The 15,811-nt window shown below is 40.8% G+C and overlaps 1 protein-coding gene across 1 annotated transcript in view; it reads right to left on the reverse strand.

Annotated features, from left to right (window-relative positions):
- Positions 1-1,552: 1,552 nt before the first annotated feature.
- Positions 1,553-15,811, reverse strand: part of NOX3 (NADPH oxidase 3) — a 62,522-nt gene continuing 48,263 nt past the window's right edge. Inside the window, exons 12-13 of the mRNA XM_025925661.2 lie at positions 13,184-13,308; positions 1,553-2,646 (exon numbers count right to left, since the gene is read on the reverse strand). Coding sequence (XP_025781446.1) covers positions 2,520-2,646; positions 13,184-13,308 — 252 coding nt within the window. The 3' untranslated portion in view covers positions 1,553-2,519. The remainder of the gene's footprint in view (positions 2,647-13,183; positions 13,309-15,811) is intronic.

Genomic DNA, 15,811 nt, shown 5'->3' on the forward strand with positions numbered 1-15,811 from the left:
TGAATTTATAAGTTTGCTACATTTTTGTTTCTATTTTGAATAGATTATTTTCTCTTTAAAACAAAACCTAAAATTTCTATTGGTTATTGCTACATTAAAGAAATATGATTTTTTATAGATTTTTTTTTCTATGAGGATATGTCAGATTCTACACAGTATGTACGGAAATAGCATAAAGGTCAAAACTAAAAGGAGGATGCAAAGAACAGAGATTTTTTTTTAAAGATGCAGGAAAATCAGTTTTTTTTTTAAACCAAGACTTTATTTTTTTTAAGAACAATTTTAGGTTTACAACATAATTGAGAGAAATGTAGAGAGATTGAAATCTTTTTTTTTTAAGAGGTCTGTTTTTAAGAACAAGTACATTTTAATTTATTAGACAAAATTCAAAGACTAAAGAGTGCATTTAATTTTCAAATAGACAGGGAAAGAAAACTAATAATTGAATGCAACCAAGAAAAATCTTTTAATACATTTAATTTTCCTGCTAAAGATTAGATATGTACATTGCAGAAAGTTCTTGTTGTAAAGACTGAATCAAACTTAGTGGAGAAATAAACACACGGAAATACTGCACATATTAAAATTAGTAGAGTTTGAGTGATATCTATCAACTGATACTTAAAGATACTAAGAAATTCCAATTCAGAGGCAGTAGAAATAATTTTTGAGACATCAGGAAATATATCCACCTTTTTTCCTGGAGTGTATATTAAAATAGGCCCTAGAAATCATAGAATCAAAGCCAGTATCTGAGGATAAAGTTAAAGAAATGATCAATTTATAATTTAGAAATCTCTGAAAGAGCTTAACTGGTTGCTTAACTTTGTAAAAACAAATCATGTCAGACCAATTTAATCCTCTTTTTTGGCAGAATGACGGTCTACAAAGATAAGAAGCATTTGTAAAATGTAATTTTAACTTCAAGAAATGTTTTTGTTCTGTTGTGTATGACATGTTAATTATAAACTAAGAGAGTATGATGTTGTGTACAATTCTCAATGGCTAGTTATCATTAACCTCTTCCCAACTGGGAACTCATATTATCAGGTAGTTGCAAGAATTCATGGTGGAGTTCTTTGGATTCAATAATTTGGTTGAAAACCTAAACAAAAGATTTGAGATTTTGCTAATTAAATTTGTGGATATCATGAAGCTAAATACTAGTATTATTATCTGGGGCTGAACTTCAAAACAATCTTGAAATATTAGAAAAATTCTAAAAGATTAATCAATACTACTAGAGAAAACTGTAAGATGTGGGGAATACTTTGGGAAAATTTTGGGGGGAAAATAGCTGCATGGTAAAAATAGATTGCCTCAGTGGGAGTATACAATTAAGAAGAAATTCCCAGTATATTTGTGGGGCAGAAGTTGAGGTGGGGCTTAAGTGTCAAGATGATCATAGATCAAAATGTGACAGTAGGGGCCCCTGACTGGCTCAGTTGGTAGAGCATGTGACTCTTGATCTCAGGGTTGTGAGTTCAAGCCCCAGGTTGGGTGTAGAGCTTACTTACAAAGAAAAAAGAAAAAAGAGAAAGAAAAAAAAAGTCCACATTAAAAGAGAATCAGAAAGAAATATGGAAGGAAGGAAAGAGAGGCAAATATAGAATTTAGTTGTATTGAAAAGCATGGCACATGAGATCTAAAAAAATCACTTTCCCCCCCAATACTAGTCATGTATCTATTAGAATATTATGTCTCATTTTAGGCAACACATTTTAAAAGGATGTGAAGGAATGGAAACAGATTTGAAGAAGAGCACCAAGAATGATTGAAGGACTAGAATATATATCCTAGGCTGAAAGGTTAGGAATTTAGTATTGTTTGGACTAGAAAAGGGATAGGTAAGAGATGATTTTATCACTTTCAAGATATAAAGGGTTTTCGTGAAAGGTAACCCCCATTGGTGATTTCTCAGGTCTATAGAGGATGAAAAGAAAGCACAAAGAAGCTTAAGATTAAGCAGAAAAGATCACGTTTGGATACAAGGCAGATGTCTCTGCCATCAGGGTGACAGAAATATGAAACAACTTCTAAAGGAGACTCTGAGCCAGGCAGCCATATCAGTCTCCATATTGGATGCACTGCTGAACATGAAAACAAGTTTGAGAACAACGATGTCTATCAGGGGTCAGCAAACTTAACCACCTGCAGGCCGAACCTGGAACATCATCTGATTTGGGGACAGCCCATGAGCTAAGAATGACTTTTACATTTTTAAATCATTAGAAACAAATCAAACGAAGGTTCCATGACAAAAGGGACTTACATAAAATTCTACTTCAATGCCCATAAATAAAGTTGTTTTGGAACACAGCCATGCCCATACCTTGACGTACTGTTTGTGGCTATTTTGATGCATTCGAATGGCAGAGTAGAGTAGTTGTTACTGAGATCATATGGTCTGTAGAATCTAAAATAATTACTATATAGCCCTTTACAGGAAACATTTCCTGAGCGCTGACCTATGTGATTGTAGCCATGTATGTAATACACGGAATTTTTTTCTCCGAAGTCTAGAAGCTTTCTTTGTGGTAATAAAAATGGACCCCCCTGGGGTCGGCTGAGGAATACAAGCGGCACATCCTTTGAAGCGTCTTGGAGAGAGCCTTGGGTCCACAGAAGAACACGCCAATGTTGCTGCTGCAGTAGGGTAAAACAAAGAAAGAGTGTGTTATGCGGAGTCAAGGCTGGCCAGAAACTACGATGGACTGACACAATTAGGGAAGTGGTTGGGGTTGTGACTTTCCTTTTCTCCGCTCACTTCCTTTTCCTTAGATCTCTTTCCTACTCTCGGTACCATGCTTCCCCACAGTTTCCAGAATCTTGTTAGACCCTAAGTCACACAGGCTGGAACCAAGAGGCTTTGATGAGCAGGGACCTGCTGACTGGGGAGAGGGTGTCAATAACAGAGGTGCTGTCTCTTGGATTTCTGGTCAGGTGACCCTGATTGACCTCCTCCTGGATCGGTGGCTGGAATGTGAGGGGCCTGCTCTGCTTCACTCATCACTGTCATCCCAGAGCCTGGAATACTGCTTGGCATATAGTAGGAAATACACATTTGTTGAGTATTGAGCTCTGTTGATTATCACCTGCACGGTCTTGGGTAAGACCCTGGATTCCAGTCTCTGCATGCGTCAAACAAAGAGGCTAATGGCTACATCACATGTTTTCTTAAGAACAAGATGGGATAATGCATTCAAAAAGGTTTTAGAAGTGTTAGTTATTATGAATATCTTGTTCAGCCCTGCCTTTTTCTAGATAATAAGATTTTTGCTAAAGTGATAGCAACTTAGTTTATTTCTGCTGTCGGGATGCCTTTGGTTTTCAAAGAAGGCCAAAGAGAAGAATCAGAAAGGAAGAAGAGACATTGTTGAAAATGGAGTCACCCAAAAGTCGTCATCTCTAGTCATGGCATTTCAGAAAACTGTGTTGAAGAGGTATTTTGCGTATAGTGGCCGTCCCAGGGTTGTTCAAATCCCTTGGAACCATGACTGCCAGCTTTGCTTGTAGACAAACAACCCACCGGTGCAAGGATTCAGGTTGTCTGAAAGCCAGGTGCAGACAGTCTCTCCAGGGACTTATGGGCCATGTTTTCCTTTGTCTTCCAATGTTCTACACCTTGTAGCATTTTTCCAGTCTCTGGCACAAGTTGAATTAGTTACTTGAGTCTAAAGCAAAAGTTCTCGTACTTTGCATAAAATCACCTAGGCAGATTGTTAAAACACAGGTTCCCAGGTTTGAATCCAAGGAATGCATTTTGAGCAAAGCCCCCAGATAATCCCGAAGCACATGTTCCCATGAGCCACACTTTGAGAAACACTGGCTTGGAGAAATTCCTGGGGCTCTCGGTCCAGCCCAGTGAATACCTCTCCTTCTTCATAGCTGCCTTTTGTTGGGAGGCTTGCCTATAGCCTTGTTCTCCTTAGCTTGCATGTTAACATGCTTCTCTGCCATGTGACCAATCCACATTTTAATTATGCATTCCAGGACCGTAATAACCATGGTAGAAATTGATGGTTCAATTACATTTCAAACTCTAGCTTCAAAGGAACTTATCAAGTGGACTCATTTGTAAATGACAATATGTTTAAAATATCTAAGTAGTATTTTTGAAGGCATTATTCCCATGGCTACATTTAAGAAAGTGCCTTTTTAGAAAATATTTTCCACTGAGAAATACGAGTTTATGACTTAATGAAGCAACTTTACAGTATTTGTGGGAATTGAAGGCACTGGTTAAGAACGCTCTTGGTTCCACCACTTTGCTGCTGAGGGGACTCGGGCACATTAACTATCTCCTCAAAGCCCATTTCCTGATCTGTGAAATGGGGTGCATTATGATACGTAGCTCCTAGAACCTCGGAGGGGGTCAGACAAGACATGGCAGATCCAGCCTTCCACCCCATGCTTGGCACAAGGTGAACTTCAGTAACGCTGTGACCGTCGTCATTACGGGTGTCTGGGTTGGCTCCGCAGAGCTGAACAGAAGAGGTGATGTGGACTGTTATCCCAACGATGATGACAGTCTTCCTGGATCGGCACTCCAGCCCTGGGTTGTTTGAATTCTGGAGTGACACATTTTGAACGATAGATGGGTCAGGCAAAACTCTTTCCGGCGAGGAGTCACAGCTTGGCTTTGTGTCTGATGCCCAGAGGTATCCTTGCATCTAGGTTCAAAGGCTCTGTTATGGGTGGTGATATTTTTCTGTCCATGGAGGCGTCACCAAAGAGATTGCCCACTGGCCCATTCCCAACAGGCTAACATTGCCCTTTCGTTTGCAGCCACAGTGACTGTTTGCAGGTCCCGAGGACACCCTTTGATGCTCTGCCTTTAAGACTCCATTTCAAAGGATTCTGATTGCCAGTGGCCAGGTGTACCACTGGTGTCCCCAGCAGTTCACAGCAATCCTGCCTCTTTTGAAGTTATAGCTATTACTCTGCACAGCTAAGTACACACTCTTCTGTATTCATGGAGCCGTCATGGTTATGCAGTCGCCAAAAAGTCTCACAAAGGCCACTCATTATCTGCCTTCTGCTGAGGCAGAACGGCCAGCCCTTCACTAACACTCTGTGCGTCACTGTCCCCACACATGACAGTCTTGCGCTTGCCGTGCTTACCCTCCTCGGCATTTTGTGGTTTCAAGTATGGAGATTTCTGGTCACGAATGCACACTGTGTGAATCAGAGCCGAGAAGCCGCACAAAGTGGTTCAGGCACAGATGTGGCAGTATTTTTTTTTTTTGTTTGTTTGTTTTTTCTTTTATGAGGCAATGGACAAGTGCAACAGAACCCTAATGGGGTTGGTAAAGAAAAAATTCTTCTATAAAGTTTAATTACCCACTATTGCTTAGAATTAAAAAAAAAAAAAAAGGGAGAGAGATTCTCCGTAAAAGAAGTATAAAAACACAAGGCATTATTTTCCAGTTTACAGCCTGGAAGCTGTGGAACTTGCACATGAATGAGGGGTTGGATCCAGGACAACATTAGCGGCATCGATCAGTCTGGGCTGCTGACTTTGATGCGAAAAGGACAAATTTTACACAAGCTGCAAGGATGGTTACCATTAGCAGTATTATTTTTAGCTCTGATAAACAGTAAAGAAAATCCTTCTGTCCCCCTCTTATTTGCTAAATAACTATTGTGCTCTTTTCTGTGGGGTTGATGCATTTTTCAAAAACAGTTCAGCGACGCCATGCATGAAAGGCATCCAAAATGTCACCCACCAGGAGATTTCTGCTCAGCAGATAAATGGGAGAGTGGATGTGCCTGGGAGTAATCCCACCGTCTTGCTGGCTTCCCAGGTTCTGCTGCCTTGAGCCCTCCTCTCTTTAAATTGTATGTTTGTTTTTATGTGTTGGCTTTTATGCTTGGTAAGTTATAACCCTGTAGGGGCAGACCCTAAACCCCATTTAAAAAAAATCAAACTAGTTTATACCCTGAGTGCATTCTGCAAATAAAATCGATAAACAGAAGCTTCCCGTGGATTTATGGAGGCTTAGGAAGAAGACAAGGAAGACTACAAACTTGGTATCAGACAATGGACACGACTTCTGATTAATCTTTCCTCGTGAGTGTTTTTCACTAGAAATTCCTCCAAATGATTCATTGTATAATTATATTTCCTACCACACCTTCTTTTCACAACCACAGATGATAATTGTGTTGGCCAGCTTTTTTGAAAACCCATCTCCCGGTTGATGTGTAGCAGCCTGCTCTGTTACTTTTCTCCGCATCCTAATTACTCGGTGGTTCATCAGGAGCTACGAAGGTCCCTAACGGTGCTTGCTCACTGCTGAGAACGGACTTGCTGTTCCCACCAGCTCCGTTTTCTTTGGAAAGAGCTAGGAATTCGGTCCCAGCTTCCACAACCTTCTCTTCGTCCCTTCTCTTGCTGATGCTGGCTCCTGTGCTCAGCTCTGCGGAGCACAGATCAAGTTGCTGCCCTTGAGGATGGCCATGGTCAAGTAGAAAGTGAAATAAAAGATAAAAGTAGTCGTCTCGTAGCATTGGATTCCAGGGAAGGGTGGAGCCATTTTTCTGTCAACCCTTCCAGATAAAACACTACAGTATATATACCTTCATCCAGAAATATCCTAAAGTATTCGTCACATCTAATGATTTTCGAGGCAACGTCATCAAAGACACTTTGCAGAATGACAGACCCACTTGCGCTCACCCCCCTCCCTAATCTTTACTACCGCAAATAGAGTAAAGCCAGTGATTTCCACTGAATCTTCACTTGACTATATGGCTGGATGTCCTCTGGTGGGAAGGTACGACTGAAATATGCTAACAACATCCCAGTCATAAGTTAATGGTGGCTTTACTCTTCTCATCAAGCTATAATTTATCATGAGTGGGATTTCCACTGAAGCCTCTTCCTTTGGGTGTTCTGAACATTTTAGTCATACAATGAATGTTTAGAATATCCTATTAGATAGAGGGCCCTGTATGCTATAATCAGAATGTTAATTTCTTAAAAATATCATTTAAAAACATTTTGCACATATGCATGTACAAATGAGAATTGGAGAGTGTGCACACAAGCAAATGTGGTTCCAGATGGACACATTTACTCAATTTAGTCTAAAGGTATTTTTACAGTTCTGAAAACAATGGGTGGTCTAAAATACATTTGTGCAATATGGATTAGAATCTCCCAATCATATGGTAAGTCGGCACCTTTCTTTATTTATCGTGGGGTTGGATTGAACAGTTCTAACAAATGGCAGTGCTCTTTTACTCTTTATTTATTCCTTCCAGATAAGAGAAACCCTTCTACTCAAGTTACGAAGAAATGGCCGAATCTCCAAAGTTTTTATGATGATTAATTACATAAAGTTCTACATCTCCATGGCACAGGGAGTTATCCGCGGATAAGCCAAAACTGGCAAACGATAAATACGATGTGAAATGGAAGAGCAAAGAGTGAAGTCTTATGGAAAATCATTTTACCCAATTAATTAAAAAACGAGTGGTCCAGAAACCCAGACGGTTTAGTATGCGCACAATGTGTGTTTATCAAAAAAGTAGCTAGATGCGGCAAAGATATATTTATTTTCATTCTCTGTACCTTCTTGGAAACGATTCCCTGATTTTCTGAATATTTGTTAAAGCTTGGGAACATATTGAGAATGTTTACAAAAATTGACATACAGCTTCCATTTTTGTGAAAGAGACACATTTCTATAGATTACTAAGACATGACTATCAATGCATGTGTTTTTAAAGAAAAATTTTAATGCATTTTACTTATTTTTGAGACAGAGAGAGACAGAGCATGAGCAGGGGAAAGGCAGAGAGAGAGAGGGAGACACAGAATCCGAAGCAGGCTCCAGGTTCTGAGCTGTCAGCACAGAGCCCGACGCGGGGCTCGAACTCACGGACTGTGAGATCGTGACCTGAGCTGAAGTCGGTCGCTTAACTGACTGAGCCACCCAGGCGCCCCTCAATGCACATGCTTAATTAACAAACCCTATTTTAGTTGGGAGAATGGTTTTCACTGGTTTGTGGTTGAAGTGCTTTTCTGTGCTTGTCCAGCTTAAGCAGTGGACACAAGTGTCACATGCCTATGAGTTTGGGCACATCAATCAAAGGTCTCCTTTCTATACATCCGGGTATTAGTTGCTGCTCTTCTTCTGAAACTATGCTTGTGTTCTGTAATACAGCTGACAAAATTACAAAAATTCATTGCAGGTAAAAAACAATAGAATGCACTTTTGCATTTTCTACTTTCGGTCTTTGATGTCTTTTTAATTTTTTCCTGCCTTTTCCTTATTGGTATTCATTTTGGTGCCCATCAATTTGTTTCTCTATTACTGTTATTTTTGCAATTTTCTGGTTCCTTTGGAGCTTGCACTGTTCTCTTTGATCTGCTTCCCTCCAAGCTGTATTTTTGGTGCTGTTTTTCACGTTCTGTAAAAAAATATTTTTGCCCCTCTTCCCTTTCTTCTTTTGATTTAACTCCTTCTTCTTAGAACCAGAATGAACTCCAGCTTTGAGTGAACAGGTAAATGTTTTTAAAAGAGTAAGCCCTAAGAATCCTTGGCTTCGTGCTGATGAATAGAAATGGTTGAGAGCCTACTTCAAAGGCCCTCAAGAACAAAGAACCTTTTCTGAGGCCACTAACAAATCCACCAATTCTTCCTGACCCATCTTTGCCAAAAGATATGAGCTAATGACAGGAAAAGCCTGTCTTGTAAGGGTAGCCAACGAGGCTTGGGAACAAACATATCCTTGACATAATCGAGGAAAAACATACTGTTTATCTCTTTAATAACCATCCTGAAGAAAATTAATGTTACTTTGTCCTTTGTGCAGAACAATAATTGGATTGTGTGTTTCATTTATATCTGGACAAAGGCCAGGATATTGAAATACTTCTCAAAATTAGATTTTCTTGTTTAAAAATTAGATTTTATTGGCATTCTCTTTCTGAGATTTCTTCATTAAAAGCTTCATTAAACATAAATCTTCTTTTACACAGCAGAAAGCAAAATTATTTTAAGGAGGTCATTTTAAAAGCCTTTTGGAAGGAGGGTGCTAAGCTCTTTACCGGTGACTTGGACCGAGGAGCTGGCATTCCAGGGAAAAAATGATCATTGATCTTTGCCTACGTGTGTCTGATGTTAATTACATTGACAGTTGAAGCGATATAACAAGTTGTGTTCTAGTGTCTAAGGCTGTTACAAATACACTATTTTTAAAATTTGGGGCTGGGAAGTATGCTGTAGAGGCTTGATTCACTGACAAGGCCTTAGGTGGCCTCTTTTACTCTGGGGGAGATGAAGTCAACCATCAGGAAGAGTTTACATAGCTCATGAGCTGAAAAGTTCAACTGGGCTTTAAGTACATTTACACACTAAACTTTGATTACAGCTTCTGAAAAGGAACGAGCACTCTCCTCCCAAGGGCAACGAGAGAAGTGCCAAGTACGTGGTTCTCCTGCCTCCATATTGTTTTCTACTCCTCACTCTCTGACACTTGGACAGACTCACTTCCTAGCACTGCCCGCCATAATTGTTTGGGCAGAGTTTGTGCAAATTCAGTTCTGCTCTTGGTCTCCTGGTGCTGTTTCTGGCTCACACCTTTCTGAGGGAAGGGAGATAGTTAAATGGTTTGGTTTGAAAGGCCTTCCCCACTGGGCCGGAAACTTCAGGTATAACAAAAATAAAGAAATACAACGTAACAAGTCAATAAGGGGCAATCATAACAAGGAGTGGTCTTATCTATAAGAACTCAAAGCAAAGATATAGGTGTCTGTGTCAAAAGCCTGCAAGTAGGAACATTCATCCTATAATTGAAAACAAAGTGTAGAACATTTATCAAATGAATAGATGTTTTTCTCCAAAAGGAGAAAATACCAACCAAAAAAATCTGGTCATGATTGTAACATATGCTCTTGTAACATTTCGTTAGTTTTCTACTTATAATCTTTTTAAAAACCCACAGATAAAATGATCCAGTCTTTGCCTCTGGACAAGCACCTAGTGGGTATGAGATGAAAAGTGGTGATTTTCAGGTCTCAGAGGAGGCTGGGGGTCTAGGAGAGGGGACTGGGCATTGAGTAAGCAGCTCAAAGGAATCAGATTCTGAGGCTCCAGAAGCTGGGATGGGTTCAAAGTACCACATTTAGCGAGGATGGGGCACTGGAACTGGATTGTAGGCCAAGTGTCAGGCCAAAAGTCAAGGCAAGTAATAAAATGGAGCTGGTGGGTTTCAGGAGTGGTGCCTGGAGAGTCCCAAGACCACTTGCTGTGGCCTTGTCCAGTTCTTACTGGTCAGCTGAGGCCAAGCCTGAGGGTAGAAGTGATTGCACAGTTGGTCACCTCCCTCTCTCCCTTAGCCCTGAAGTTAAAGGTTAAGCTTTTCCTTGCCTTTCTTGTTGGAAATCTTTTACTCTCAGCATGATTCAAGGTCAGGAGAAGGTTCCCACTGCCTCCTTCCTGGGCTGATGCAGGCGTGGTGTGGTAGGAGTCCAGAGCCTCTGCAGTGACTGCTCTTGGTTTGGGCCTGGGGTTATAGGGCAGGCTGCCATGGCACAGGGTATAGAGGGTTGGCTGGGGGTCTCAGAGTTTGAACTGGATGGGTTATGAACCTTGGACATGGTCACCCCTTCCACACACCCCTCCTCATCATACCTTCTTCAAACAGCTGGTCTGGGGGAAGTCTCACAAATTCAGTGACAATTAATAAAAAAAAGAAAATGGAACAGCTCTGGCACAAAGAGAGTACAAGAAAGAGCAACCAAACTGACCAAAAGATGAATAATATTCACCAGAAGAGTATTCCAAAGGGCAGAAAACCTTCTAGGGAATTAGAGAAGGTTTCATGAGGCAATGACCCTGATGACAGAAGACCACAACTGCAAGGAGAGATGGAAACAAGGAGTTGGTCAGAGAGACGCCAGTGGATTTTAATTTACGCTTCATGGTTCAATACTGATAAAGTGGACAGAAGGAAGGTCAGGGTGTAGAAGATGTAAATGACATGATTAATCTGATGGCTAAGAGTAATTTATATTAAACTCTCTGACGTGCACACAGAGAAAATATTGTCCTCTCCTCCAAATATGGCAGTTCCTTGAACTCTGGTCCTTCTGAATTTGCTTCTTTGTCCATCTCGTCCAGTTTCATGGCTCTAACACAGTTCACATCTGACATCTCCACGTGCGTATCTCCAGCCTGAATTCCTCTGACTCCTGACTCATATTCACCTGCTTACTTGAAATCTCCACTTGGATGTACAATAGGGATCTCAAATTAACATGGCACAAAAAGGAACTCTTGATACCCTTTGCTTTCAAAGTTGCTTTTCTTAGTCATCCCCGAATGAGTAAGGGTAACTCCATTCCAGCTCGGGTCATGCCAGTCTCCCATCGAATCCATCAACAAGCCATGTCAGTTCTACCTTCACAAAATACCAGCATCCAACTGCCTCTCAGCACCTGCTCTGTCCTAATCCAAGCCACTGCCTCTGTTTACCTCCTCCCGGGACTCTCCTCTTCTGCCTGAGGGCACTTATAATCTATTCTCTCACAATAGCCAGAAGTGATCTCATTAAACATAAGACAGATCATGTCACTCTTCTGTTGAAACCTTTACGTGACTTCTCTTCTCAGAATAAAATCCAAAGCCTCACAATGGTCTGTAAAAGTCCCCCAGTTACCTCTCCTATATGCCTTCTGCTACTCTTCTTCTTACCTACTCTATTCCACCCTTACTAGCCTCATGGATCATGCCAGGAACAGTGTCTGCTGCCTCAGGGTCTTGGCATATGCTCTCCTTCTGCTCTTTCCCAGTTAGCTACATGGCATACTCTCTCACTTCCTTGGTCTTTCCTCAAATGTGGAAACTACTCTTTAAACAAAGACAGTTAGAAGACATACTGACTTTCAAGAGCCATAGATGATGGGGATTCAAAACAAAAACCAACTTACGGGACATAGAATAACAATGATAACGATTTGCATTAGTGCTTTGCATTTTACCAAGCTATATATTTTTTAAATTCTGAAAAAAACACTGTGACTACATGGTATTGTCCATGGTTTACTAAGGTCATAGAGCCAGTAACTTCTAGAATCAGAAAACAGAGACTTCACTACCATCTTGTGGCCCCAGAGCAAATGCTCGTCCTTCTCTACATTGAAGTTTATTACGTAATGATAATATAATATAATATATTATTTATTATAATATATATTATATTATTATATATAATATATATTATATTATATATATTATATATTATATATTATATATATTACAATTAATATATAATATATATTAATATAATATATTAATAATTAATATTAATTATAGTATAATTATTATATTTATAATTATATTTATATTATTATAATAATTATAATTATTAATATTATAATATTAATTAATATTAATATTAATTAATATATCAATATATATTATATAATATATATTATATAATATATTATATATTAACATATATAATATAATATGTATAATATAATATATATTATATATATGTATATAATATAATAATGATGATGATGATGATAGCCGCTAACACTGCTGAATTCACTCCTTTAGATGCTTTATATGTCTTCACACACTTAACCCTCACGGAAGCCTGGGAGGTAAGCACTGTTAGTAGTTGCAATTTACACAGGAGACTAAGTCCGTGGTAGGATAAATAACCCGTCCAACTAAGTAGGTGACAATGGCAGAGCCAGGATTTACACCCAAGATCTCAGGCTCCAGATCCCGAGTCTTTCACCGCCATAGGAAATCTCTGCTTGGTCTCATAACATTTTTTGTCTGCTTTGCTAAACATATGAGATACATTTTACAGTTGGACATACGTGAATTCTCCAGTTGGGCAAGTTGAGATCAACCGTGTTCACTGGACATTTCTTCGAGACGTAGGTAGTTTAAGAAATACCATCTTTAATTGAGTTTACGTAGGAAAAATTTCAGCGCAATTGCTAATATTTAAATGTTGTAAGCCAGTCAAGCAGAGGTCCGTGGTGCCTGGAAAACCCTATGACCACCATTTCTCAGGTTGATGTTTATCTCTAAACAAGGTGCCCAAGGTGCCCACTACTGCGCCTGAAGCAGCCTGTGCCCTAGACTTTTCCACTTGAGCAGCAACCTCCTGCGAGGCTCCCACAGGCAGAGGAAAGAGAGCGCCTTACCTGGGATGGGTGTAGGCCATCTGCCGGAACTCGTGGTTCCAGTCAGGTCTTCCATAGAACGTTTTCTGCTTTAACCCCGTGATCACATCAGTATTTGCATCCCAATGTAAAGCTATGTGAACAGCCTAAAAGAAAAATTATGCTATCAGGTGACACTTACCGAAACAAACAAACAAACAAAACCAAAAAAACAAACAAAAAAACCCCATGGAAACGTGCTACTAAAAGATCAGGTAATTATGTTCCTTTGCAGATGTAATACTCGAAAAATTTCTTCATGGGGCTGGAAATGCTTATCATTATTATCAGAAATCACTGCTTTTGCATTTTGGGATAGGCATCACATCTCATTTATCTTTGTATTCTGCCTTGGGTGCTACTGAAACACAGGGCCTTTGCCATGGTCAATGTGCAATAACGTGAGCCTGGAAAGATTTTTCTTTGCAAGGCTGACAGCGATACAGTAAATATGGGTAAAGGAAAGCAAGCGTTAAGCTACTTCCTTTTTTCTGCCAAACTTCTCAAAAATTAATCTCTACCCCTGTCCCCATTCACTTACTTATTAAACCTCAGGATTTGAGAATGGCCCTTCCAGATTAAAATGATGGGAAATGTCCAGGAAGAAGCTGGATCTGACAATCAGATTCGCCTACTGGGTTGAGATAGTTTGAAGTGTGCCATCCAGGCTCAATGCTGGGAGGGTGCTGAGTCTGGCAGATGGACCATGATGGCCAAGCACAGCAAGTGCATTGGTTGGAGCTCTGTGCCCAACCGTTTATCTTCAAATTAGATGCACCCAGGCATCGGGTAAGTAGTGGTCGATAAATAAGAGGCTGGGGCACAGGACCGTCTACTGAGGATTTCTCCTCACCAGTTTGGCTAACAAGTGCTAGGCTCAACTCTTACCCCAGGTTCCTGCTGCACACCTGGCCTCCCAGGCTGGCCTCATCAGGCTAGGAAAGCAGCCCGAGATAGGGTGGGTGAGCAGAAAACAATGGAGGCACCCCAATGGGCCAGTAGGTGGATGGCCCACAATGGTAGAATCGCAGAAACCCGGGCTGCAGGAGGTTGCCATCAGGCAAGTCTGACTCCAGGTGGCCGGGATCCCATTGGAATCGAGTTTGGGAATAGCCACGCCAGGAGAGGGAGCAATAATGAGAGGATGGTGGGATCCTCTTCTGGGGCAGGTTTATTAAGAGGAGGAGTGAAGCATGAAGTATTAGGGAAGAGTTTAGGAGTGAGAACTGAGGTGGTAGTTGGGGATTGAGCCTCAAAAACTCACAGAAGCCCTGTTATCAGAACAGGAACTCCAGGTCAGAGGGAGCGGTGTCAGCCTCCGGATTAGAGTGGCAGCATTGCACCCCCCACAGCCCTCTTGCTTAACAGTAGGATTGACTGGAGCCAGATAGTGAGTTGGTTTCGGCTGTGAGCAAATAAGAAGGCAGAGGCAACCAATTTACCTTTGACCAGGTGCCACATCTAAACACCAACCCAGGGCTGCGCTCCTTGGCTTCTCCACCAACCACATGGCTGAACATCTCCTTGATCTTATATGCATTGTATAATCCTGTTTCTTCTACTTCTCTCCGACTCTTCTTTTTATTCAAAGATGAAATGTTACATTTGTTTTCCTATGACATTCTCCTGCCTCACAATACAGCTGCCTTCCCAGTCCGTAGTCACTTCTGGGGCACTTCTCTCCAAAGAACTTTCATTTTCATGGTCCCAATTAGCATAGTCTATAAAGATCACTCCAAACTTTCTCCCCCATGCCCTCATCTTCCTGCCTGGGTAGTGTCCTGGGACTTGAACTCCCCAAGCATATTTTTATGTAGAATTTTTTGTGTCCCTTCAAACTGATCATCGTAGCCAAAAATGAATCTTCAGATATTTTGTGACTTCAATTTACTTCCACATACAATTGTTGCGCGATTGCTATAAGCAGGAATGAGTGGGCGGTACAAAAAGAAATAGAGAAGGTCTGTGCTCTGTGAGGAACTAGTCATCAAAGGAAGGGCAAGCCCAAGTGCACAACTACAACGACATAAGTCAGACCACAATCCTGTTTAACTAGAGACAGAAACAAAGTGCTCTGGAGAAGTAAACAAATTACCCTGCTGAAGCCCCGAGTCACTTTGACCAAGACGACTGGGGATGGCCATACATGGAATGGGGCTTTAAAGAACCATGCCACTCAGTAGGCAGTGGGGAGGACAGAAGACATGAAGTGATTGCCAGGGAGAGGGAACAGAGAGGGAAAACCTGTAGGCATGCAAATACGAGCCATTGTTCAGTGGCTTCCATGCCAGAGGAGCCCAGAGGGGCATGATGGGAATGGAATGGAACAAGTCCTTTGCCATCAGGTCAGGAAGGGCCTTCAAGCAGCTGCTAAGAAGCTTGGGCATTATTTAATAGAAAAAAAGGGCCCTTTTCTACTTAGGTTAGTGGTACTGTGGAACTACCAATCAGTGATGTTCAAACATTTGGAATTATATTTGTTCCATATTTCTCAGCCCGACATTCAATTAATCTCCCAAACCCTGTTGATTTGCCCTTCATAATACCTTTTCCATCTGTCCCTTCTGTTCTTGTCATTCTGCCACTTTGAGGTTGTTGAATTCAGCTTAA

The sequence above is a fragment of the Puma concolor genome, chromosome B2, assembly GCF_028749965.1.
Source record: "Puma concolor isolate L17-30 chromosome B2, mPumCon1.1.hap2, whole genome shotgun sequence".
Classification (NCBI taxonomy): Eukaryota; Metazoa; Chordata; class Mammalia; order Carnivora; family Felidae; genus Puma; species Puma concolor.